A 24,350-nucleotide genomic window follows, 5' to 3' on the forward strand; every position below is an offset into this window, starting at 1 on the left:
TATCTGCAGACACTATTTAATAACTGATGAAAGTGGAGAAAATGATTTGGTACAGCTCTGCTGATTGTCCCATCACAGTTTTAAAAAACTGGTGTTTGGCAAGAAAACCTAAGAGTGATATAGGAACATGGGAGATCTGGCATGGACCACAGGTCCCCATGGGAAGGACACCAGAGTTGCAGGTGGTATCATGAGCTGAAGACCCTCCTGTTGAGTAATAGAGCAGGGTGGGAGGTGCAGAACTCACGGGGTTGTAGGAAAGCTTTGGAGAAAGTGGGATGTGGAGATTAACAAAAGAAACAAGGAAGAAGGGGATTGATGGGTGAGAGGGGAAGAAGCTTCGGGAACACAGGTAATAAAAATGTGGTTAGATAGGTAGGTCTCTTGCTGCGGTCAGGGAGGTGGAGTTAAACCCAGCTTCTCAGCAGGAAGGAAAATGTGAATAGTTTCAGAAATGCCTTGAAACAGAAAGTGGTACAAAGCAACCTGCGGGGGGAAACAGAACTAATCCAGAAAGGGAAAACCAGGGAGATTAGCAAAGGGGCTGAAAGTGAGACAGATGGTGGGAAGGCAAGCAAATGAAAGCGTACGAGAGGAAAGAAACACAGCAGCAAGGTGCTGGGAGGAACCTTAGGAGGTCGTCGTGCCCCAAAGCATCCTAGTACATTCCTGTAGGTAATAACACTGATGTCATCTGGAGGATGACACTTCATGCACGGGCTATGCTTAACCAGGCCTGGGGATAACGCACAGCAAGGGAGAAGCAACCGAAATGCCAGGAGCCCGGGCAGCAAAACATGGGAACCCGACCGACTGGTGCATGCTGTCAGACCGGATACTGAAGGCATAAAAGAGGCAGGGTGGAACGGGAACCGTGGCTGGGAAACAGGCATTTTAGGGAATGTGTTACCCAAGAAAAAGGAAAAAGAAAGGGTAATGCCACTACAGGAGCAATTAGTGGTAAGTGGCTTCAAAAATTAACAAATAAATAAAATACTGATTAATCAAGAACCCAGAGATATAATGGGAACTAAAAATACTTCTAGGGTAAAGCTTAACCTATAAAAAGGTTACTGTATGCAGTGGTAGCCTGCTGTAGCAGTAAGGCAAGGAGTCTGAGCTTTCTGGATGGAAAGCTGGAAGACAAATCCACAGAGAAAATGGGGGACTCTGACATGCTCTCCTCACGTCCCTGATACCAGCTTAGCATGGCACATTTCTGCCACCTCCTTTAAACACAGGAATTTGTTCCAGTGACTGCCATTATCCAAGTCTTACACCAAAAAGGTCAAAAATGACTCCAGCCAGCTTTCCACCACACAGAGGTTGTTTAGTGAAGCCCATAAACCATGGAGCAGGGCCCTGGTGACAGTCCCTGCATGGAGCACGCTCCACAGCCCAACTAAGTGCATCAGGATCAGGCCACCCAGCTGTGCTTGAACATTTGGGGGCTACCAGGATCCCAAACCCCAGATTGCTTCCGAAATGTGTCCTGAGCCCTGCTGCCAAAGCAACAGACGTGCACGGGGTAGCAGGAGACGGTGCAGGCTGCGGAGCTGCACCACAGCAGGAGCAGCGATGAAGGGAAGTATGATATGTGCTATCATCTTGATAAATATTTTGGGAAGGGGCACCACAGCAAAGTTAGAAACACACAAGTAGGGTGTTAAAGAAGTATGGGGTTTGAAAGTTAGTGTTACTGGGGGATTTCACTGGGGAAAGTTAGTGTTGTTTCTTTACCCTACATTCGGGCACCTTGTCATAATGGAAAAGGGCTTTCTGATCAACACGTGTTTAAAACAGAAATTTCACAGTGAAACAAAAAAAAAATCGTAAGAAAGAAAGAAAGAGGTTGTCACAAAGCGCAAAACCACCTCTGCCCGTGTATGTGTGAGGGAAGGCTGCGTGAGGGAAGGCTGCGCGGCTGTGGCGAACCTGCTCGGTGCTCCCCTGAGGAGCTGCTCCTGGCTGTATGTGGTGCCAGAGTGGGGTCCCGGCTCGGCTATGGGGTTGTATGGTTGTAGGGTCGTGCGGTTGTAGGGTCCCAAAAGGAACCAGCAGCCCCGCCGCCCCCACAGCGAGGCGCAGCCCGGCGGGTAGCACCCCAAGGGCGGGCCGAGCGGGCCGATCCCCCCCCACGGCAAACTCGGGGCTGCATTTTGGGCGGCAGAGGGGTCGCTCCTCAGGGCTCCCCCACACTCCCTGAGGAGAAGCGAGGCCCTGAGCGGCGCCGCCCGCCTCGGGACGTGGCAGCGCCCATGGCGGGCGGGGCTGAGGCGGCGCCAGGTGAGCGCTCCCCGTACCTGCGCCACGTGGGGGGCGGGCAGCGAGCGCCGCGGCCCCAAACTCGCCCGCAGCCATTTGCCAGCTTCCCAGGGGTGCAGGCAGCCCTCTGCCTCCCCCCGGGAAGGAAACGACACCGATCCTACAGATCCGAGCGGGATCAGCTGAAGGGGGGAGGGAAGGAAGGGGAGGGAAGGGGTTGCCCCCTGCGCCGCGGCTGCAGGTGGGGGCTCTGCCGGCTTGGGAGCGACCTGAAGAGGGAAAGTTTCTGGGCTCTTCTCTTCCCCCTCCCTCCTTTTTTTTTTTTTTTTCTTTTTTTCTTTTTTTCTCTTTTTTTCGCCCTTTTCCACTTGCCTGGCGGCACCATGACGGCGTCTCCCGACTACCTGGTGATCCTCTTTGTGACCACGGCGGGCACCAACGGGGCCAGGCTGGGCTCGGATGAGCGGGAACTGCTCCAGCTCCTGTGGAAAGTGGTCGACCTGAGGACGAAGGAGGTATTTTCCCCAAAAAAGAGGAGGAGGAGGAGAAGATGGGAGCATCCCCAGCTGCTTCTGCTGCTCCCCTTGCCCCTGCTGGGCTGGGTGCCCCAGGAGCTGGGCTGGCTGGGGGTGCCCCAGACTGGAGCAGGTGGTGGTGGTGGAGGGCAGGGCTGTGGGGTTGCAGGTCAGGGAGCCCGTGGCCGGGTGCTGACTCACTCCTCCTCTGCTTTCCTTGGAGCTGGGGTGCCCTCACGACGTGCTGGTCAGGCCCGACCACCCGGAGCTGACTGCCGAGTGCCAGGAGGTCACCAAGGTGGACGTGGAGAGCCTGGCGCTGGCTCCGCCGCTGGAGCAGGCGTTGAGACAGGTGACAGCCCGTAACCAGCCGCAGTCCCTCGGTGGTGGGAGGTGGAAGCCACCTTAGCATCCGTTTACCCTCCTTCCCCACTCACTTTTGGGGTAGCAGAGCCTGGCACAGGGCACTGTAGTCACATATGGGCCAGGCAGCCTGGGCCCTGTTGGCCTTTGTGGGGTTTTCTCTCTTGCCTCATGCTCTTTCACCTCGGGAGGTGGGGTTGAACCCTGAGAGGATGATGAAGGTTGGGCATTGCCCAGCTCTCATCCCCTGCTGGGCTCTGAGTTGCAGCTGTGGCTGGGTCTTCCTTAGTGTAGGAGGGAAGCCAAGTGGAGGTGCTCCTCAAAAAAGCTGGGTTTATGGTGACTTATCTGTTCTGAAAAGAAGGAGACTGTATCAAAGCCTCAAAATAAACAGGGAGGTGTGTGTGGCTCTCATTAAGGGCAGGGCTGGAAGTCTTTCTCCTATCCAACATGCCCTGTCTGTGAGGTTTTTCTGCCCGGGTGCTCCCCCAGCTCTCTACAAACGGCTTTATGTCTCCTTGCAGAGCTCTTGCAAGTGAAAAAAGAATTATTTTTGTGGTGTGGGCTGAGTGTGTGGCCACGTCGTGGTGGAAGGGGAAAAGGGGCAATTTCCCTATGAAGTTAATTACCATGGGAGTAATCATGTGCTTAGCTAGTAAGAAACAAATATACAAGAGGCTTTCTCAAAAAGGAGTTCCAGCCCTGTGATCCTGCTGACCAGGTTTAATACTGCCGATTGATGACACTTCCTCCTGCAGCAGCTCTGATCTCTCACATGCGTGCCTTTTGTTGTTCCTGCTTTCAGTTTAATCAGTCCGTGAGCAATGAGCTGAACATTGGTGTGGGTACTTCCTTCTGTTTCTGTACTGATGGGCAGCTGCACATTAGGCAGGTTCTGCATCCTGAATCCTCCAAAAAGGTACGTAGCAGTTGACTGAAGTCCAACTCTTGGTGTGCTCTGGATGTTTTTCTTGCGAAACTGATCGACTTCTCTTTAAAATGCGTAGTACGAGGAGACCTCCACACCTCTGTGATTCAATCACTGCTCGTCAGTCAATATACTTGTCAGACTACGAGCCTGCCCACGTGGATGGCATGGGCAATGTCTAATGCCTGCGCTGCCCTGAGAGAGGCTTTTAGAAGTGAAATCAGAAGAATAACTGTGAATTAAGTGTTTGAGAAAGGAGCAGTGCGCTGAGAGGTTGCTCTAAATCTGACACTCGTACTGCTGCGCGAGCCACAATGGGCTTAAAAAAGGGCACTTTGGGAATGTTGCCAAATAGTTCGTGATGAAGGTGGCTGGCTGCCTGTTGAAATTTTTACATTCACCTTTAGCAGCTTTCAGTCTCCGTGCGTTCAGTTGACTCTGCGAGGGCGGTGCTTGTGTTTGTAAGGAGCCGAGCAGTGGCATGAGGCAGGCTGAGCGATGACGAGTCCCCTAGTCTAGAGTTTTCCATAACTTCAGAGTTGCCAAATTGCCAACAGTGTTACGAGCTCCTGCCTAATTTTCATTAGTGATAGGGTTGCAGCACTGTGCTGAGTCTTCAGGCCTGAATTAACTGCCTCAATATTAATAAAATCTGGTCTTGTGGTTTGCTGTGAACATGCATGGCTCAGTAGCAGAGCTGTTCTGCTATCCCCACCGGCTACTGATCTCTGCGCCTATCATTTTGCTGCTTGGCCTTGGAAGGAGCAATGCTGCAAGTCTCTGCTCTTACAAAACTGATATTGGGTGTTTGTTTCTTAATACTCCTTGGTGCCATAAGTATTGATTGACACCTCTAAAGCTTGAGCAGAGAAGCCATGAGCATGATTCATAGTGACCAGACCTGTGTGTGTGTAACAACAAGCTTTGTCACTTAGAATGGGCTTGTGTTTTTATACAGCTGTTTGTTTGTTTGTTTGTTTTTCATGCAGCTAAATGATGTAGGTAAAAGAAGGGAGTACCCCTACAATTATTCTTATTTAAGTTAATTTCGTGCAAGTGATTGGGATCCTTTTTTCTCTATATATATTCAGTCACAGTGACAGGAGTCATCGAAATCTTCTGTTTGGTTACGAATTCTTAATTTGAAACTTCCTCTGTGCTGCCTATAGATCAAGTAAATCAGATGCTTGTGAGACCTGTAATAGTTTTCTGGTGAATACCGAATGCTGAGGCTGGTGGCACGTGTACTGTGGAAATCCAGATCTGTTCAATAGCCTTGTGATTTCTGCCTGTGTTTATTTTAAGGCGCCCAGTCTCAACCAGCCTAGCAGCTCGTGGTATTCAGACAATAAAGTGATATCAACTGCTTCAAGGGAAACTCGGTGAAGTACAGAACTCAGTCTCTTCTCATGGAAGCAGAAAAATAGCCGTGCTAAAATGAGAGCAGGCAATCCTGGCGAGCACGCCGGCATTTTCATAAGTTTGTCTTTAAAGGATGTTGTTTGCCTAATGCACCTGTCTGTATGCTAAGATAAGCTCTGCTGTTTTCAAAGCAGAACTTGTTATGGAGCCTAAACTTCTTTCTTCTGGCTTTTTAAGCGTGCATCCACATATGCTGCCGTTCTGTTACAATGCCAAGATGCTAACTAGTTGTTCTAGACAGAAAGTAAGTAAGGGCTTTCCGTGATTTAGAGGCACTGCAGGCAGCCAAGTAGAACACAAGCACCAAGGCTGCGAGGAAGTCTGGAGGAGGGGGGGGGTTGTGTTTGTTGAAATAACTTCCCTGCTTCTTCTTCCTCATCCTGAAACAAATGAAGGGAATAAAGCATGTGAAAGATGTCCTTGTGGGGCAAAAAGGGTTTTATTGACACTTTCAATGGGCTTGCTCCTGGCTTCATGCGCCGTAATTAAAGCAGTTACCAAGCATAGACTGATAACCTCTACACCACATCAAACCTTCATCTGCTCCGTTTATTTTATTTTTTTAAGGGAATAAATATTTGAAGTGTGACTGCTCTCTGAAAACTCAGCCTTGTCTGCAAACCAAGACATCTTCTGCTAGTCTTGCAAAATCTGCTTGGCTCTATAAACCGAACCGAGTGCCCTCTGGCTTCTTGCAGTAAAAGCTGGAACCAGGAATTGATGATAAATGTTGCAATAGCACGCGTTTGCTCTCCTACGTGCATATTGGATTTGAGGCACTGGTAATGACAGCAAACTCTTCTCTGGCAGTGAGAAAGCACATTTTTCTTTCTTAAATCACAGAGAGGAAGCTGCTTAAGCAAAAAAACAAGTTGATAAACATATTTGGATGACTATGAGGAGCTATATGAGCTGCTCTGCAGCAGAAATATTTTGGTTTGGTATTTTGTTGTCTTTTTATTCCCCCCTCTAGCTATTGTAAGGAAATAGTTGGGAAGTTTAGTATGTAAAGACAAAGTAGAAGATGCTTGCCCCAGCTGACAGTCGGTACCTTGTGCTTTTACAGAATATCTTACTGCCTGAATGCTTCTACTCCTTTTTTGACTTGCGGAAAGAGTTCAAGAAGTGTTGCCCTGGCTCACCCGATATTGGCAAGCTGGATGTCGCAGCCATGACAGAATGTATCCTTTTGACAAAGACGCTGCCTGCTACTGTTACGGCTTCGGCTGGATTTTTGGGACAAAGATGTGTGAGTAATGCTTGCAACACCTGTTCAGGGGTGATATAACCTCAATGAGTGACTCGGCGCTGCCCAGAGCTTTCTCACAAAGATAAAAATGTACGGGAGTGCGTGGTGCCATGGGGGGAAATCCTGTTTCTTCTTGATTTCTGTATGCTTTCCTTGCTACCTTTATATTTGTCCTTTAAACTTCACAGCTAAATGTGACATATCTTTTCAAGTTGCTGGTGTGAATCCTGAGTTTAAGGTTGCAATCTTGCTCGCTGCATCGGTTAATTAAATCTTTAGGGTTTTTAGGTAAGAGTAAATGTTGGGAGACCTCTTCATCTTCATTGTTAGGAGGGGGAGTGGTTCCTCTTGATGTGAAGGGGTAGTTAGCCTTTAATTCAAAGGCAGGGATGCTGCTGGTGCACGTGGTATCCAGCCTGAGAGAGAGGAAGAAGAGAGAAAGGATCTTGAGAATTATAAGTTGCTATTAATAACTTCTTTGACTAGCTTCTTGCATCTGTAGAGTGATTGCCATTAAGAACTGGCATTTTTCAGACTCAAAACTGTGTGGCATCTGAATTACAGTAGCCTTTCTCTGTAGGACCAGGATCACCAGGGTTTTGTATCTGTAGTGAGAGGGGCATAAAATATTGATGTAAGTGTGTTCTGTTAGTTTGTGGCTTTATTTTTTGTGCGTGTGCTTAATTATAAGGTTGAATGCTGGAGGCTGTCTGTTCTGCTTCGTCATCTGCAAATTAGGATGCATGTCTTCTAGCAGAGGGGCAGAAATCACTTTTTTTCCCCCTACTCTGAAGCAAAGTGGTATATTTAAGTGGAAGAGTGTGGACTTTTTATTTCGCTTTTTCTACATAAGTGTTTGCATAGTCTAGAAACCAGATGATGGGGGCTTCTAAAAGTGTTAAAAGCCTAATGCATTGCTTGGGGATGCTCTGATGGAAAACATGAGCTGGAGAAGTTAAAGGCAGTGAGCTACTTCAGCTGTTTCAGAGAGATGCCTTTACTTTCTCTCCATGTGAGTGCCTGTTTCCTTCTGCTGTGGAAACAGTTGTATGACCACAGACAGCTGAAGGGTCACTGGGCAGTTAAGGTACAATGACCGTGCACTCCCTACATGCTGGGAGAGGGGAGCAGACCCCACTGCCAGTACCACCTGGGTCTTGGTTGCCAACTGCAGGTAGTTTTTCCTCCAGGGTCCTAAAGGTTTGGCTGGGCTGAGTGATCTTAATTTGAGTGTGAATTCTAGATCCGATCTGCTTCTCTTTGGGTGTGTGTATGAATTGATTCTGTTTTTATCTTTGGGGTTTGTCTTGTTTTGTAACTGCTGCTGCATTATTTGTAAACTTGCTGTGTTTATGCAACGTGGCTGGAATTAATTGTCCGTACCCCACACTGCTTGGGAGCCCTCGCAGGGGCTTGGGAAAAGAAGGGTGCAGAGCCAAAGAAGTAAAATACTTGTTTTCCTCTTATTGCCCAATATGCTAATTTTTCTTTCCCCCTCACCTTGCTGAGATGTACCGATTTACACACAGCCTGACACCGAGGAGATTAACTTAATTGCACCTGGAGAGTCTGTGCGTGCATGTAGTGCTTGCGATAAATAAAAGTTTTGGTTGGAGCAGGTGATTAAGTCTGAGGATTAGCCCAAGCAGCTTTGTGCCTAGTGGTTTTTTCCCCTCAAGTGAGGCAGCTGCCTTCTTTCGAAGACAGGTAGGTAGCGAAGAGGAGGCTGAGAGAAAAGCGTCCTATCCGAGGTGGGGATGGGGAGGGCGGATGGAGAAAGGGAGATGGATGGATGAAGAAAATAAAAGCTGGTGGATGAAGCTGAAAGGAAGCTGCAGGTTAGTGCCAGAGCCTGCCCGATCTCTCGGTACTGTTGCAGGAAGCGACCAGGTTTGTTAGCGTTTGGTTTGGGGGTTGAGCACAGAGCAGAGGTGTAGATCTGCATTCACAAATTGGTGGGAGCAGAAGAATGAGTTTGGGCAAGTCCCTTCATGTGCCTGGATCCCTGACCCAGGCAGGAGACAGCTGGGATCAATGGGAGGAAACGTGTGTGGGGTGAGAGAGCTGTGGGAAAGCTGGCCCTTGGTCTGCAGTCACTTCAGTCGTTAGCAGGCTTTCAGATGCTTTTATTTTGGTTGGTAGTGTCTGATTAAACAACAAATTACAGGCTGGTGGAGAATGTGCTCCCTGGTTCCCAGCAATCAGAGGGAATAATTTCCTGCTGCAGTCATTCAGGAGGCATATTCCGGGGTGTCAAACGCTGGGTAGTTGGTGCTTGGATGTATACTTAGTGCTTGCCTTCTTTGCATGATGGTGAAAAGGAACACAGGGACATTAAACTGAATAACCTGCTGGCTTAGTTTTCCTTTAAAAAGAATTTTGGGGACTTAATCCTTCAGCATACTACTCGAAATTGTGTATAGAAATGAAACCATTAAAAATCTAAGAGTTCAGGTGAAAACTTTACATTGTGCCCCTGCCCTCAAAGAAAGTAAGAACTCCTTTTTTTTAATGCAAGGTAAGGCAGTCTCTAAAATGCCATCACATTTGGGAGGCTGAGGAAGAATTGAGACGAGTTTAACTGCTGTCTCTGCCGCTGCCTCCTAACGTAAGGTCTCCAGCAGGTTTTCGGTGCAGGAGGCAGTCTCGTGGCAGGCTGTCTTCTGCTCTTCTTACACAACGCTGACTGAAGCGGGACGACTATGAGAAATTTTGAGTAACAAAAAAAGCTGGGAGAAACGATCGTGTTCTGGCAAAGGAAAGGACTTGGTGCTGTTGAAATCTCTCGAAGCCTGTGTAAGGACACAAAAGAAGCAGGGCTGTTCTTGCACCTTCTGTACCTCCCATACTCGCTGCACTTCTTGATTTGCAAAGCTGGCTGAGCCAGTTTTCACTGCTGTGAGTGCCTCCAGGGTGGAGTGAACAAAGCTTGCATGACTGTTCGCAACTCGGTCTGCAGAAGACTCATCCTTTGCCTCAAGATTGGGCGTGCAGAAGTCATTAAATGGCAAATAACTATTGCTTCCTCCGGTCTCTGGTTTGCTCCACTTGCTTCTGAGCTGGGGCTGTGAGGATAGCTCCTTGCTAGCAGGGTGTTGTCAGGAGAAGCACAGCAGGGCTCCAGAGCAGTCTGCCTCATGCTCTGGATAAGATCTGGGTTCTCCAATACTGAAACTTGTTTTTTTGACCTGGATGTTTTGAAAACTGCCGTGCAGAGCACAGCTAAACCCAGCAGGACTTAGCCCTGGCTATGAAAAGCCCATTAATGGGTATTACCTGACAAATCTTGTGCATTGCTATTTGTATATCCTGTGGGAGCACCCAGGAACCAGGTAATATCAGATTACTTTAATCAAAATAGTATTTAAAGAGATTTAAGTCTCTTCAAGCAGAAGATTACGATCAGAATAAAGGGGGAAAAGCATCGGTGCAGAACATAACTGTAACGTGCTCATGTCACCTCTGCCAAGTGAGCGTTAGTTTGCCTTTTGCCAGGGTTGAGAAAGGAGTTGAGACCCTGGGAGAGACAGCGTGGGGGAAGAAGGCTTGGAGGACACTTGGAGGAGGTGAAGCTGCAACAGAATCAGGGTTTAAAACGTCTCCCACGCTATGCAGATGAGCCTGACATAGGATGTGCCACCCCTCAGCGTGTTGAGTGTTACAGAGGGGTGGTAGCACAAGCAGGAAAATCCTTGTTCCCTGTCCTGGCTTGGTTTTTGAGTGCATCTTTTTGCCCTTCGCTTCACTTGGATTGTGTGTACCTGGTATTGCCTGTAGTAGGTTTATACAGCCGAGTCCATTTTTCTAATGCTTTAAATGTGAGCTTAGATTTAGCCACTGAATTCAACTCTTTTGCTAATTGCCTAGGATGGACAAGCTTTAAATAATCAGTGTACACACGTGTGTGGTCTCGTATACCTTCATAGAACAAGTGGTGATTCTCTTTTAAAGGCTATTCCACTAATTTTTTAAGCATCTCCACTATTCCACTAATTTTTTAAGCATCCTTTCTTTTCAGTGCCCCAGATCAGAGGTCCACCTGCCTGTGGACAGACACATTTATTAAAATTCTCACTTAGTTGAGGCTGTTATAAACGTGCTCCTTTCCACGTGCAGAAAGCAATCAGTTTTATTCTCCCATCTTGCCTAAAAGCCTTGCTTGCAGCTAATCAGAGGCAGAGGTGTGAGCAATCTCTCCCCTCTCACTCCTACTGATGTTGATGAATTTCTCCCTCCCCTCTCACTGTGTTTGTATCGCTCTGGAAGGTTTTTTGCACAACCGTCTCCCTGCTTCTCAACACCCGGCAGCGATTTCTGTAGGCACGGGGGCATTTTTAGGAACTACCTCCTCAATATTTTCAGTGAGAGGTTTTCCGAGGAGAATACAAACAGAGAGGGGGAATTTGTTTTGTTTTCCTTGTGTGATGGCCTCGCTTCAGCGTCCTCCCCTTTCACCCTGCTGCGTTCCCACCTCCTGCAGCTGATTGCAGGTAGGGATCCTTGGCTCTGCAAACGGGAGGTATTGAAGTGTCTCCTCGTTGTGACAGCCTGCCCTCACAGCCAAGCTGTTGCATGTGTGCACACGTACACCTGTCCCTTGTCCCAGTGGCTGTTGAAACTGCTGCCTGATTCCTCTTCCTCTCCAGATTTCTAATTCCTGCATTTTCAGCAGCTTCTCCTTCCCCGGGTGGGTGGCAGAGGCTCTGCACAAGCACCAGGAGCTGCAGGGGGCCGGTGTCAGGTGAAGGAGGAGAAGCCCTCCTCTGTTTTGACACGTGAGGTGCCCAGAAACATCTGCGTGCTGCTGATTAGATGCCATGAGAGGGATGAAGGCAGCCTGCTTGTGGATTATTTTTCTCTTCAGCACTCCCCACACACACACACCAGCTTTTCCCAGGCAGCTGTGGGGGCGAGACAAGCTTGGGTGTTTGGCTTAGGAAGAGAGAGTGCAATGAAAACGTTCCTTGTTGCCATAATTACTGGTGGTAGTCTCTTACACCATGTTTGGGGTTGTTTCATGTGGCTCGTTTAGGATTTTTAGCTTGGTTTTAAGAAAGCCATTTAGTGTTTTTACTAGTTTATTCCAAAGATGCTGGGAAGGGAAGGTGATGGCAATGGCTAGCAGACAATATTCAGTGGAGGAGTTGGCAGATCACTAGTTTACTTCTGTTTGGTTTTTTTTTTTTAAATATAAGTCACTTCTTACAAGAACATCTGAAGCTGATTAAGCACAATCCTCTCACTTTCCATACTCAGTGCACACTTAAAACCAGCAAAGTCTCAAAATCAAATCAGTCTCAATGTTTTAGTGCTGCATCTTTCCTTTCCCTGCTGTGGAAGAAGAGTTTGGTTCAGTTGAAATTATTATTTATTTATTTTTTAAGTGTTCTGAGCATTAACTGATGGCTTGTCCTGAGATTTAAAAATAAATAAATCAGTTTTGTTAGAATGATTTGCAGTCATCCCACAAGTCACGGGAAGACGATGACACTTTTACCCTCACCCCTGAGATGCTCAAAAGTTGTTCTTCAGTCCAAAGTGCAGAACTCTGAGCATTTGAAATGCATCTTGTGTACTTGTGTGGAAATGCGGGTGAGTAACTGGTGTGTTTGTCTGTTTTGAATGCCTTGCATTGCTGCATAGCCATGCCGAGATAGGTCTTGCTGTTTAGGAAACACGTACATTTTTTGCTCTGATATCTTGTGCAGTGATAAGGCGCGAGAACAAAATAAGTCCTACTTCAAACTGCGTTGGGGCTGACTTGCTTTGTTTGTTTCTTAAACATTCTCTCTTCAAAGAAGGAGATGAGGATGGAAAAGACCCTTGGAAAAGCCAATACAAATTGGCTTTATAAACGGAGCAGAGGTAAAAGGAATCTCACCGTTCTGTAGTTTGATGCTACAGGGAGGGGCAAATACAAGAGGAAAATGGGGGGGGGAGGGAGATATCTTAGTGAACTTTAAAAAATTTGTGAAAAAGTGATACCTGTAACGTAAATCGGTCTCCCTCAAGCACGTATTTGTATCTGGTCAGTCTACAGGCTAAGACAACATTTTCTGCTCTCTGTTGACAGGAGAGCTTTTCCTTGCTATCATCTTCCAACACCCTTCAGATCAGAAAATATGTGGGCTGTGGGACTCTGCTTTGTCTCTTGGATTTTCAGTGATGAACTCTAAACCTGATTCTCCTAATGCTGCAGGAGAGCACAAAGCCCAGCCTGTACCTTCTAACAGGCAAGATTTAGACCAGGTGCTGCTTGTGAATTTTAGCAAAGTGGTAAAATAGCTACTCTACTTTGGGATTTACCTGTTTAGAAAACATGTGGCATGTCCTCTTATTTTTAGAGTTTTTAGCTGATGGTTTGCTTCTCCTCCTTCCCCAGATCTTCCTCTAGAGCTTAAAGATCTTAATTAAAGAGGACAGGACACCAGTCTCTTCTGCATGCAGGATTGGATCTGTCTTATGCTCATGCATTTTGTATGTCTGAATTAAATATGTATGCCCTTATGATGGGGTCTCGTGTCCCCAGACACTTTCTGGAGTGACCTCACACTCCCGCAGGTGGCAGTAGTTAGAGGCTAAGGCAGCAGCTAACCCGGAGCAGCTGATGCATCTCAGCAGGAAAATGGATTAAATCTTCCCCTGAGAAGCACCTTACCATGAAGGATAACATGAAAGCTCATTGCTCGAGTAGGAGACCAATTAGAAATCTATCCTGTGATGATTGACTTAACTCCAGCATAAAGATTTAAATCTTGACAAGAACAGTTCAGCGCTTCCCTATGGAGCCTCTCAAGTTGAAGATATGGGGAAGATTATTTTAACGCTAATATCTGAACCATACAGTAAGTGACTGTGATGAACTAGTCTTATATGTTGCTTGTTTGTTTTTTGTTGGTTTTTTTTTTTTTTTTTGTATGCTGAGGAAAAAGGAAATAACTTGTACTGTGTTTCCTAGATCACAAGTTTTCAGATCCGGAAAGAGTGAACTACAAATTTGAAAGTGGGCCTTGGTATGTATCATCTTGCTCTTTTTCTTTCTAAAGGCACTGCTTGAAAAAGTACTTCTCTGTATTCCTAATCTGCATATGGATGTTGTCAGTATTTTTATTTTATCTTGCCACTGCTGTGGAAGTAAATCAGATGTTTTAAGTGGGAAAGGGGGGTAGAAAACTGCATCAGATGCAGGACTGAAGCCTAGCAAGGAAGCTGTAGCCTGCTAGGTGCTGTTAGTTCTGGGTTCTCCTAATAAGTGTATATAATGGGTGTTGAGTGGGCTCTCCTGTGAACAAAGAACTTCTGCATTTTTGCAGAAGTAACCCTTTTAGTATCAACTCCTAAGCTTTTCCTGCGATTTGCTTCACAGTTAGTGAATATACATCATGATGATTTTTTTCTTGCATAGGGAAGATGCATTTCCATAAAGATACAGTGCCAAACAAAAGACTGCTACCAGTAAATTGCTTGAGCTATGATGATTGTCTTCTTCCCAAACATGTTTTAAACATAAAGCTTCATCTATGCTTGATGACTTTTTAAAACGTAATCTTGCTTTTCCATGTATAAATACAAATTTTTCCTCACTTTACTTAGTCCCAAGTACTGACTTCCCTCCTCCAGATTAATGAACTCTCATAATGGTAGATGATATTGGGAAGCAATGATTCTGAGCAAAAAGAGGCAAGAAAAAAAAAAAAAGCAACAGTATTGGCAGAGAGTATCCAGTGAGATTAGTTCAGGCAGCTATTTGTTTTAGCAGTGTTCTAAGATTTTTTTCTCCATTTCAATAATGAAATGTTGTGATGAGGTAAAAGATTCCTGTCTTATTTGTGGTAATAAGTGGAAGCTGATGGGTTTCGTTTCAACAATAGGGGTACGTCATCAGAGAAGATAACACTCTTTTATTTGCACTGGCACGTGCACCAATTGCTTATTTTATTAAGGCAAAGTATTAAAGTACAGGATTGTGAGGAGCAGTTCTGGACAGATTCCTACAGGAAAGGCCACCTGAGAACTGAAAACACAACCAAAGCCATGACCCTCCTACTGCAGGGCACAGCACAGCCCTTGTAGGAGGGGAGGCAGCTGCTTAATCAATCCCGTGCTCTCTGTGCAACAACCTGGCCTTCCAATAGCCCTAAAAGCAGCCGTGGGTAGCTGTTGTCAGTGTTTTGTTCTACATGGCGTTTTTAACACGCAAGAGAACAAAAGGGACTGTGGTAATGACCAATTAAATCTGGCTCTCTGTGGCTGAGCTATTCCCATGCTAAGCAGTTGACGTCGCCTGGAGCTATATTAAGTCTCCAGCAGCACAGTGATGGCCTCGACATGAAACGTTCAGGCTAAACTCCTTGGGTGAAGTAAAACCTGAAATAAATCTGGTCTTAGCTTGCGAGTGGCCCTTGCATGCTGGCACACTACAAGCACAGCTCTGCTTCAAGCTCTACTTACCCAAAATAAGAGCAAGTGTTCCACTGTAGTGCACTAACCCTGTTCACACAACGGGGAAGCACAAAACATCGGTGTGTCAGGAGGGGAGAGTGCTCGAGGAATGTGCTCGAGAAGAGAAGAGCTCAAGAGGCAAGCGTGGTGGGGAGCTGGGAAAGGGGCAGCTCAGCAGGGCTTGCTGTTTGCTGTGATTTTGGGCACGGGTCTCAGGAAGCCCTGGCAGTGCTTCCCCCTTGCCCAGCAGGGGCTTGTCACAGAAGTGTTGGTGACGAGCATTGTTTCTCCTTTTGGTGCCTGCAGCAGCAAGATGGAGCTTGTGGATGACAATGCTGTCATTCGAGCAAGAGGACTTCCTTGGCAGTCATCTGACCAGGACATAGCGAGGTTCTTCAAAGGCTTAAACATTGCCAAGTTAGTAGCCAAGAACTTCTCTCTCCCTCTGTAGTGCTTCACCTGCTCCAGTCACGGAGTTCTTCCTCTCTCTGACTTGAATCTTTCAGGGGAGGCGCTGCACTCTGCCTCAACGCCCAGGGCCGGAGGAATGGGGAGGCTCTCGTGAGGTTTGTAAGTGAAGAGCACAGAGATCTAGCGCTGCAGAGACACAAGCATCACATGGGGAATCGCTACATTGAGGTGTGTGACACTGCCTTTGAGGACCTCCTCTCAACAGGAGCGCAAATTGCACGTCAGTCACGTGTTCTCCTTTCTTCCCTTTCGTTAGGTATACAAGGCAACAGGTGAAGACTTCCTTAAAATTGCAGGAGGTAATTTTTAGGGGATAAGAAGGGAGGGTTTGTTCCATCGTTATCTGCAACTTGGGGTTGTAAACGGCTCCTCTTGGATGTGGTCTTTCATTTTTCTTTCCATGATCAAGTAGGTAACCGGTGGGTGATAATTAGGTACTCTGCTGGCAGTCCAAGCTGTTCCATGAATTTTGTCCACCTCTTTTTTTCAAGCAGCCTATTAAATAAGGATTTGATCAAACAAGGTGATCTCGCTTATGAGTTTTGTTCAGAAGGTAATCTTCCTGAACGAGGGGGCCTAAATGTTACTGATTGGAAAAACTGCTCAGGTTTTGGTTTTCTGCAAAACAGGACTATTGCTGTTGCTGTGGAGACTTGCACATAAAAGCAAACAGATATCACAGCGTAAATAACAAGGGATTTATGGAACTGATTTTTCTTCAAATGAAATCTTCGATTCTGACTAAAGGGGAAACTTTAGATGAAATACTCCATTTTAAGGGGACTATTCCCAAACCTTGAATTGAAATACTGCAAAGCTTGTTCTATTCATCTTCCCCCAGACTGCCACCCTCCCTTTATGACTGCAAGCGTACAGAATTTGAGTTAAGATCCAATAAGCTGTTATGTACCTACAATACTGGCTTAAAATCCTTCTTGCTTCCTAACATAAATTTGTTCTGGGGGTTGTAGATGACTAACTGAACATCTAAAGTTAAGGTTTTGGAGTGGGAGAGGCTATTATGTTGTTGAATAGATGGCTAACTGATAGATTTGGTAATAGTTGCACCATTCATAGTAAAAGCACTGCTTGCTAATGCTGGAAAATTGTATGTCTGACACTACCAGACTTGTTTTGTATATCAGCTTGGCAAAATACGCTAGCTGTAAGTGAAAGGACTGTGCTGAGGTGCAGAATTGGTTAGCAGGCAGATCTGGATAGGGTAGTGTAGGCTTATATCTATGAGCATAATGGTCTTCTAAAGGTGCTGGAAGTAGAATTGTCAGACTTTGACAGTTTCCTCAGGATAGGATGAAATTCCTGAGCTGTCTTCAACATGCCCTTCTAGCTTTCTTTCCAAGCATTATGGTCTGGGAACTTGATTGCCATACATTGTGACTTCAAAGCCTGCCAAATGTGTAAGTTAAAAGGGTGAGGTGAACAGTAGTGGAGGCAGTACTCACACAGAAAGGAGAATTCTGCTCAGAAATGGTCTTAAAATGGTCTTAGGAGAGGGAGGAGAAGTTAGCTATGCCAAAGTCTCTCGGGGTTTTATGGAGCTGCCTAAATTTGAGTGCTTCTCTACTTCTTTTGCTAAAGGCACTTCCAACGAGGTTGCACAGTTCCTATCGAAAGAAAACCAAGTGATTGTCAGGATGCGAGGCCTTCCGTTCAACGTGACGACGGAAGAAGTGCTGACGTTCTTTGGCCAGCACTGCCCTGTAACAGGAGGGAAGGAGGGAGTCCTATTTGTCACCTACCCTGACAGCCGGCCAACGGGGGATGCCTTTGTGCTGTTTGCTTGCGAGGAGTACGCGCAGAACGCGCTGAAAAAGCACAAGGACTTGCTGGGAAAAAGGTACATTGAACTCTTCAGGAGCACTGCAGCAGAAGTTCAGCAGGTAGGTGGCAAATGTGCTTCTTCTAGTCCTGCTTTGGCATTAAGTAGTGTCAGCAAGTACTGCTTGGCCACGACAAAGTTCTTCCTTTTACTTGTGACAACTTTCACTGGAAAGAGTGCTGTCCAAACTTCTGTAAGGGTTTGCTCCCTCTGCATGGATGTTCTTAATCACACACACACGTGCAAAATATGCATACGTAAGTGTGTATAAAAGAGTCCTTAATTTTTTGTCTTCTGATATTCTTGCAAACAGGAGTTATAGATAATAACAGCATCTGTAGTGTAAAGCAGTAGAGCCACATAAATTTGAGATTTTGATGCCTCATTTGAAAGGTGACAGTAAGTGAGAAAACATAGCTGTAACTTGCTACTCTTGTAGTTATCCCATAACTTCTTCGTTTAGCAAAAGCATCTGACACCTGTGTAACTGAATATTGATATTGTTCAAGATGGTTAAAGGCAAGCGATTAAATAGCTGGTAAGCTCTTGACTGGGTGGGTTTTTATTGTTAAGGCTACTCAAATCTCAGCGTGACTCCCTTATTTCTAATGCTGCGGCTCAGTGACACCACCCGTGTTACCTGATGTGCTATTGCACGTCAAGGCTGTTTGGTAGTGAAGCATGTTTCCAGTTCATAGACTCACCTAGAGAGTGAGTATCTCACATAGAGGAGATATTTTTTTCAGTAGAAATGGCCCCGTGACTATATAGACAGTAGGATGTTTTCACAATAAAACTGCTGTAGAAATACCGGTTTCATGTTCTAGATCTTCTGAGAGTTGCATTATGGTTCAAGTGACTTTTTTTTCCAAGAAAAAAAAAAAAAAAGAACCAACTTATTTTGGAGAGTTTAAAAACTGTCTGCAAAGTGTCTGAATTCTAAGCATTGCTGCTGTGGTTGAAGCCCAGAAACTAGCTCACTGTTTTCTTTTTTAAATGCTGCCCAGACTGAAAATGATGTAACACCAATCCCATGCATTGAAAAATAAGTCAGGAAGCTTTTTGTAACCTCTTTCTGTCTTGCACAGGTGCTGAACAGGTACTCTTCCACGCCTCTCATTCCTCTCCCAACGCCTCCTATTCTTCCAGTATTACCTCAGCAGTTCGTGCCTCCCACTAACGTCAGAGACTGCATACGTTTGCGTGGCCTTCCCTATGCTGCCACGATTGAGGATATCCTGGAGTTCTTGGGGGAGTTTTCTACAGATATTCGGACCCACGGCGTCCACATGGTGCTGAATCACCAGGTTGGTAGGCGCCACGTTGCTGGACACCCTGCTAACTGCACGTGTGCGTTAGAGGCTCCTCCTGATGACAGCATCACCAGTAGGGGAGAACCTTTGGGATTGACACTAATGACATCAATTGGCCTCCAGCGCTCCTCTAAAAATGAACTGATAATAGATGGGCTTACTTGAACCACGCTGTAACAGCCACTGCATCTGCTGTAGAGTGGTTTCTGTCGCTGAGATCCAGGTGCCTAAAGCTAAGCCACAATCTCTAGAGGTGCTCCTATAGCACCAGCTGTGATCCTGCACTGCTTAAACTGAAGAGTCCTGCTCAACAGCTTTGATAATTCCTCTTATGCGAGGCATATCTTTAAAAACGAAATTTTGGTCAACATTAACTCACTAAGGAGTGTTTTGCCCCTGGCTTTGCCTCAGGTGTATTTAAGGCCATATATGACTGCAGCCTCTTTGAGATGGAAGGATTTCCTATGGCACAAGTCTAAAACTACAGCTGAAGTTTCAAGTCTCCTGAACTGTGGTGCTGCTTTCCTTGAATGGCTATGGCTAAGCATGTGGATTAGTGGCTCACTGACACATGTAGATAGATTCATCCTTGACACTGTTTCCTGGAGGTAGTTTCTATCAAAACCTTTTAGACAAAGGCACATGTTGCGATCTCCTTGTTTATCTTCATAGTTTTGTGACTTTAAGGGGAGGAGAGGGCAGCTCCCCATCCTCTGTGGAGATTGTTTGAGTGGCTCTGCTGATTGCTGTGGTATAAAAATGTTTTTTCTAAAACTGTTTTGACTGATGCTAAGCCTGTGCTGCGGCTGCAAACTAGTTCTTTTTCCCAGAGTAAAGCTTCTCTGTTTGAGGGGCATAGGAAGAGAGAAGGGACTAGAGTTTCTGCAGCACCTGTCTTAAGATTTCTGTGTCTGTGAGGACTTGACCTAGCCATATCTAAGTCAGAGATGAAAAATAATGAGGAATGTGCAGGTCTGGAAGAGACAAATAAAAAGATGCAGATGCTAAAGCACAAGTAATTGTTTACGCCAGCGTCAGCCTTTGTCAGCAGTAATGAAAGAACCTGGAGGAAGAGTGTGTGTGTAGTCCTGAGAGCGATCAGCCATCCCTGCCCAAAGCCAAAGCTGTCACCTTTCTTTTAGGTACTGCTTTGCCCAACTACTTGATTTTTATCTTTTTGAATATTCTCACTACTCCCACCACTCCTGTTTCCAACCCTCTAATCATAAACAAGCGTGTAAAGGATGGTGCTATGGTTTTTCTTCCCTCAGAAACTAGAAGAACTGGCCCAGAACTTAAGTTAGAGCTGGCTTCAGATCTCTACCTCCAGTTTTGGCTACTTCAAGTCAGCTTTATGTGGCTAAAGTGACTCTTCCTAATTGTGTATCCCACCCACTTACAGCCCTGTACAAGGATCTAATTTTTCTTCTTGGCAAGCTCACACCAAGCCTATCTACATGATTAGCCTTAGGCTAGTGACATTTTAAAATATTCCAGCCCATATTGGCATTAACAAAGTAGAAAATAGGCTTTTGACTGCATTTCTTTTCTCAGTTAAGTTAGCACAAGTTGGAAGGATGCCCGTAAGATGTACCAGGTAGACTATAATTCCCCAGAAGTAGTGGGGAAACTTCAGGGAGAGTTTAAACTAGCTGATAGTTGCAAGAGTCTACTTTGCTTTGGAGATAAATATTTTTATGGCTGAAGAGTGTTTTTAACAGGACAAATCATTATTATGCTGCTACTTCACGGGAGCTCCAGAAACACTTCTGTTTGTCTTTTTTTATAGGGACGTCCGTCGGGAGATGCTTTTATTCAGATGAAATCTGCAGACCGAGCTTTTCTGGCTGCACAGAAGTGTCACAAGAAGACAATGAAGGACAGATATGTTGAAGTCTTTCAGTGTTCTGCTGAGGAGATTAACTTTGTATTAATGGGGGGCACTTTAAATCGAAATGGCTTGTCCCCGCCACCATGTAAGTTACCATGTAAGTTTTGCATGCGTCTTGCCAATACTCTACGCTGTGTGCGGGTAGGTGTTGGAGCTGCTTGACTCTGATTCTGGTTCTTGGAAAGGAGTCTCAGATGGGGGTGGTAAAATAAGGCCTTTTTGTGATAAATCAGCAGCTTGCAGTCATTATTTTTCCCTCTGGTTGTGAATTATTACGACTGAAAGACTACTTTCAAATTCCTCTTGCTTCTCCAGTAGCAAACTTCCCCTCCCCTTCTTGAAACTGAACTTGGCCAGGGTGAGCCATGACTCTGAAAAGTGATTTGACTGCCTAAGGCTTAAAGAGCAGTTTCCCATTTAAACTGATTTGTGTTTACACTTTTCATCATGGTGAACGTGTCAGATAAGTCCTTCCACTTTCAATCCCCAAACTTAATTCAAGAAACCATTGGAAATGCTCTCCTTTGGAGCTTATCCTCTTGTTGTACAAAACCAAATCCACTCTGGGAGTAAAATACACATCCTTTTGGTCTCAGAGAAACTGAGACCAAATTTCATGTACAATTCTGCTCCTCAGAGCTGTTAGGACGAGCAGGGACTTCTAGACAAATGTTTGGGGAAGATGCTTTAAGAGCTTAAGGGCTAACTTAGTAAACATGCACGCTGTATAAATCTGAGCCTAGGGGAAAAATAATACTTTGCTTCCAAGATAATAAATGGTAAGGCAGTAGAGTAGGAGCTTTCTCTCTGCACATGTATTACTGTTTATGGTGGCGTTTCTAAGAAACATTCTCTAAACCCTCCTCAGAGCTCCCAATCTGACAGTGAATTTCTTGGGTGTGGTTCCTCCTGAGCTGTGAGTAGACCTTCAGCTAATCTGTAGGAGTTCAGCTTTCCAGCTGACCAGCACTTCTTGCAATGCGAGATTCATCCGAGCGGGGAGCTGCAGTGTGTGGTCCTACGTGTGACAAATCCCAGACAGGAGCTCCTGAGAGCTCCTAGGACAGGTTCTTGAGTAAAAGTCCCAAAGTTTGGGAAGTCTTAGATGGCAGAGTTCCTATTTCTAAATACAAATGCAAGTGATGTATTCCTCGGATAAGCCCTTTTTGCTCTGTCACTGCCCAATCCCACAATGAAGGGAGATGCTAAGTGTTGCTTTAAAATAAACTTCTGTGTCACTTATTCATGGCTATCTAAAACTTTCATATGTTCACTGTCATGGTACTAGAGAAGAAAAGGAAAGGAATAGGAAAGGAGGCAGTTTAACGATGTTTCAGCAAGAGGCGAGGCCTTATGAGGCCCTCGCAGCTAAGTGCAGTGTTGTTAGCATTCAGTTTAAAAACAAACAAACATGAGAAGCTGCAAAGTCTTCTTCAAAGTCATCATCTGCAAAGAGACCCTGTTCCCAGAGCCATCGGTGGTTTCTGATTTTTGTGTTACTGCCCTTTGCTTTTGACTGGGGGTAGAAGGACGCACTTTAGTCTTGCAGTCAGGCCCATAGCAGTGCCCCAGCTTTATTTTCTGTGATGAGCAAGCAAATGAGAAACCTGTGAAAGCTCCTTAATTACAGCAGAGCTGTTCAGCTAATGGAATTCACATACATATACATGCTGGGATTTTGAAGGTCTTAACCTATTTTTTGTTTGTTCCTTTAGGCCTTTCGCCCCCTTCCTACTCCTTCCCGACTCCTGCAGCAGTTGTGCCAACAGAAGCAGCTCTGTACCAGCCATCCATGCTCCTGAACCCGCGAACACTCCAGCCCTCCACGGCGTACTACCCTGCTGGGGCCCAGCTCTTCATGAACTACACAGCCTACTACCCCAGGTAAAGCAGAAGAGAAAACCAAGCAGGAACAAAGAAGTCTTCTTGCAGCAAATGCACAAAGCTCACCAAAGAACGTTGTCTGTCATGCTAAAGGTTTGTGCTACAAAGAACAGCTTGTTCAGTATCTTGTTCAGGGAAACAATTCCAGGATATCTAGGGATTTCCCAAGTTTTAGACTATTTCAGGTAGTGATTTTTTTTTTTTTTTTAAAACAAGTTGCACGGTTACAGTGGGAATTCTGTGGTTTTGTTTTTCTCTCACATGCCTCTTCAACTCGTTAGGTTGCATCGTTGTGCCCTTGGTAGGAATTGATTATGGACACTCCTACCTGGGTCCACAAAGACACCCTTGGCCCCCTTTCAGAAGGGGTGGATTGGGGTCTTGCCTTATAATGTTTCCTGAAATCCTGCCTCTTTTTTTGGTTGTTTTTTTTTTTTTTTTTTGTAATAAAGTAACATTTGACCTTTATGGTGAAAATTCTGTTTACTTATTTATGAAAATAATGCATTGAAACATATGTGTATTGGATGCATATGTGAAACACGTGCCTTGGAGCATACGTTCTCCCTGACCTCATGAACACCTCTTGTGAAAGGCTTTTGGCTCTCCTGCACAAACTACACATCTTCTGCAGAACAAAGACTCTTCATACCTCTTGTTCTCTGCAGTCGCGAGGCCTTGGAAAGAGCCACGTTCCCTACAAGCCATAAACTGCTCCTCAACTGTCAGGGAAACTGAGAAAAGAACCCCAAGTTTTCAATCAGGTTCAGGCGAGAGCTTTTTATCTCTGGAGAAGGGTCCAAATAGCTACTTATGGAGTTGTTGAGCAGTACGGACTCTGTAGCACCTGTAAGATAACCAAAGTTTTCTAACTAAACTAAACCAGTATGTCTGTGAGCTGCCTGTTCTTTCATTAAAATGTGTTTTTCACTCAAAGTTAATTTCTATAATGCTTTCATGTGTCTTATGGTTATGACATGTTACCAAACTCAGCCTCTTTCATGTAAGATCAAAAAAATAAAATAAAATTCCAGAACTTGCACTGGCAATATACAACAAGTTTCTCAATAATAGCTATTACATCATGAGAATACAGTGCCATTAATAGTTCAGTGTGACTTTGGCGTTTTGGGTGTCTTAATCTGCAGTGGCTAGTCTATAATAAGTTTAAGCAGCAAGCCCAACAGAGACCTCACTGAATGGGGATCCCACACGAGTCCCATCAATGGCTGCGTGAGCTGTGGACATCTGTTGGTTACAGACTGATCAGTCCCAGGTCAAAATATCCTTTTTGTATGCCTGTCTGACAGCAGTTGTTCCCTAAGAACGATACAGAATTCTGTAGCAATTTTTATAGCAATTACAAGTACCTGTGATTGTTTTATTTTAATGGTAACATTTCTGGAGTAAACTTGGCTTCTTTCCATTTTATGACACCTGTTTGCTATTTGGATATTGCTTTTCTGTCCAATGTAAATGTTTGATCTACAGACAATTTCTACATGACTCCAATAGACGCAGTGATCCCTTGTAGCTGATATTTTGTTAGAGAAATGAGTTTTGTTTTATCATGCAAGTTCCCATGCTTTGTAAAGGATGCAATGAGCAAGTGGGTCCCTTTCATGTAACAATCAGAACTTTTTAAATGGAGTTTTTGGGTTCTGAAATCTAATTCAAAAAAAATATGTTAAACATGTGGTAGGGAAGAGCAGGGGTACCCTCTGTACTCAGTGGTGCTTTTAAATGCACATACATGGAAAAGCAAAA

General features: G+C 45.3%; 2 protein-coding genes and 1 long non-coding RNA gene across 5 annotated transcripts in view; 1 reads left to right on the plus strand and 2 right to left on the minus strand.

Annotated features, from left to right (window-relative positions):
- The window catches only part of RAD54B (RAD54 homolog B), a 224,973-nt gene that overhangs the window by 99,491 nt on the left and 101,132 nt on the right, over nt 1–24,350 (minus strand). The gene's annotated exons all lie outside the window — the stretch shown is intronic.
- Nucleotides 2,331–24,350, plus strand: part of ESRP1 (epithelial splicing regulatory protein 1) — a 28,199-nt gene continuing 6,179 nt past the window's right edge. Inside the window, exons 1-13 of one of the 3 annotated variants that reach the window (XM_084510286.1) lie at nt 2,331–2,780; nt 3,004–3,132; nt 3,949–4,062; nt 6,560–6,674; nt 13,489–13,587; nt 13,701–13,755; nt 15,491–15,601; nt 15,691–15,823; nt 15,912–15,954; nt 17,255–17,556; nt 18,584–18,802; nt 20,598–20,796; nt 22,415–22,583. In XM_084510286.1, coding sequence (XP_084366412.1) covers nt 2,649–2,780; nt 3,004–3,132; nt 3,949–4,062; nt 6,560–6,674; nt 13,489–13,587; nt 13,701–13,755; nt 15,491–15,601; nt 15,691–15,823; nt 15,912–15,954; nt 17,255–17,556; nt 18,584–18,802; nt 20,598–20,796; nt 22,415–22,583 — 1,820 coding nt within the window. In that variant the 5' untranslated portion in view covers nt 2,331–2,648. Of the gene's footprint in view, nt 2,781–3,003; nt 3,133–3,948; nt 4,063–6,559; nt 6,675–13,488; nt 13,588–13,700; nt 13,756–15,490; nt 15,602–15,690; nt 15,824–15,911; nt 15,955–17,254; nt 17,557–18,583; nt 18,803–20,597; nt 20,797–22,414; nt 23,626–24,350 lie in introns of those variants that run through there. The other 2 variants (XM_084510285.1, XM_084510287.1) reach the window with 2 other exon arrangements.
- The window catches only part of LOC311432128, a 32,970-nt gene continuing 12,471 nt past the window's right edge, over nt 3,852–24,350 (minus strand). The window contains exon 4 of the long non-coding RNA XR_014689835.1: nt 3,852–5,873. This is a non-coding gene — a long non-coding RNA (uncharacterized lncRNA). The remainder of the gene's footprint in view (nt 5,874–24,350) is intronic.

Source organism: Aythya ferina (assembly GCF_964211825.1).
Source record: "Aythya ferina genome assembly, chromosome: 2".
NCBI classification, from domain to species: domain Eukaryota; kingdom Metazoa; phylum Chordata; class Aves; order Anseriformes; family Anatidae; genus Aythya; species Aythya ferina.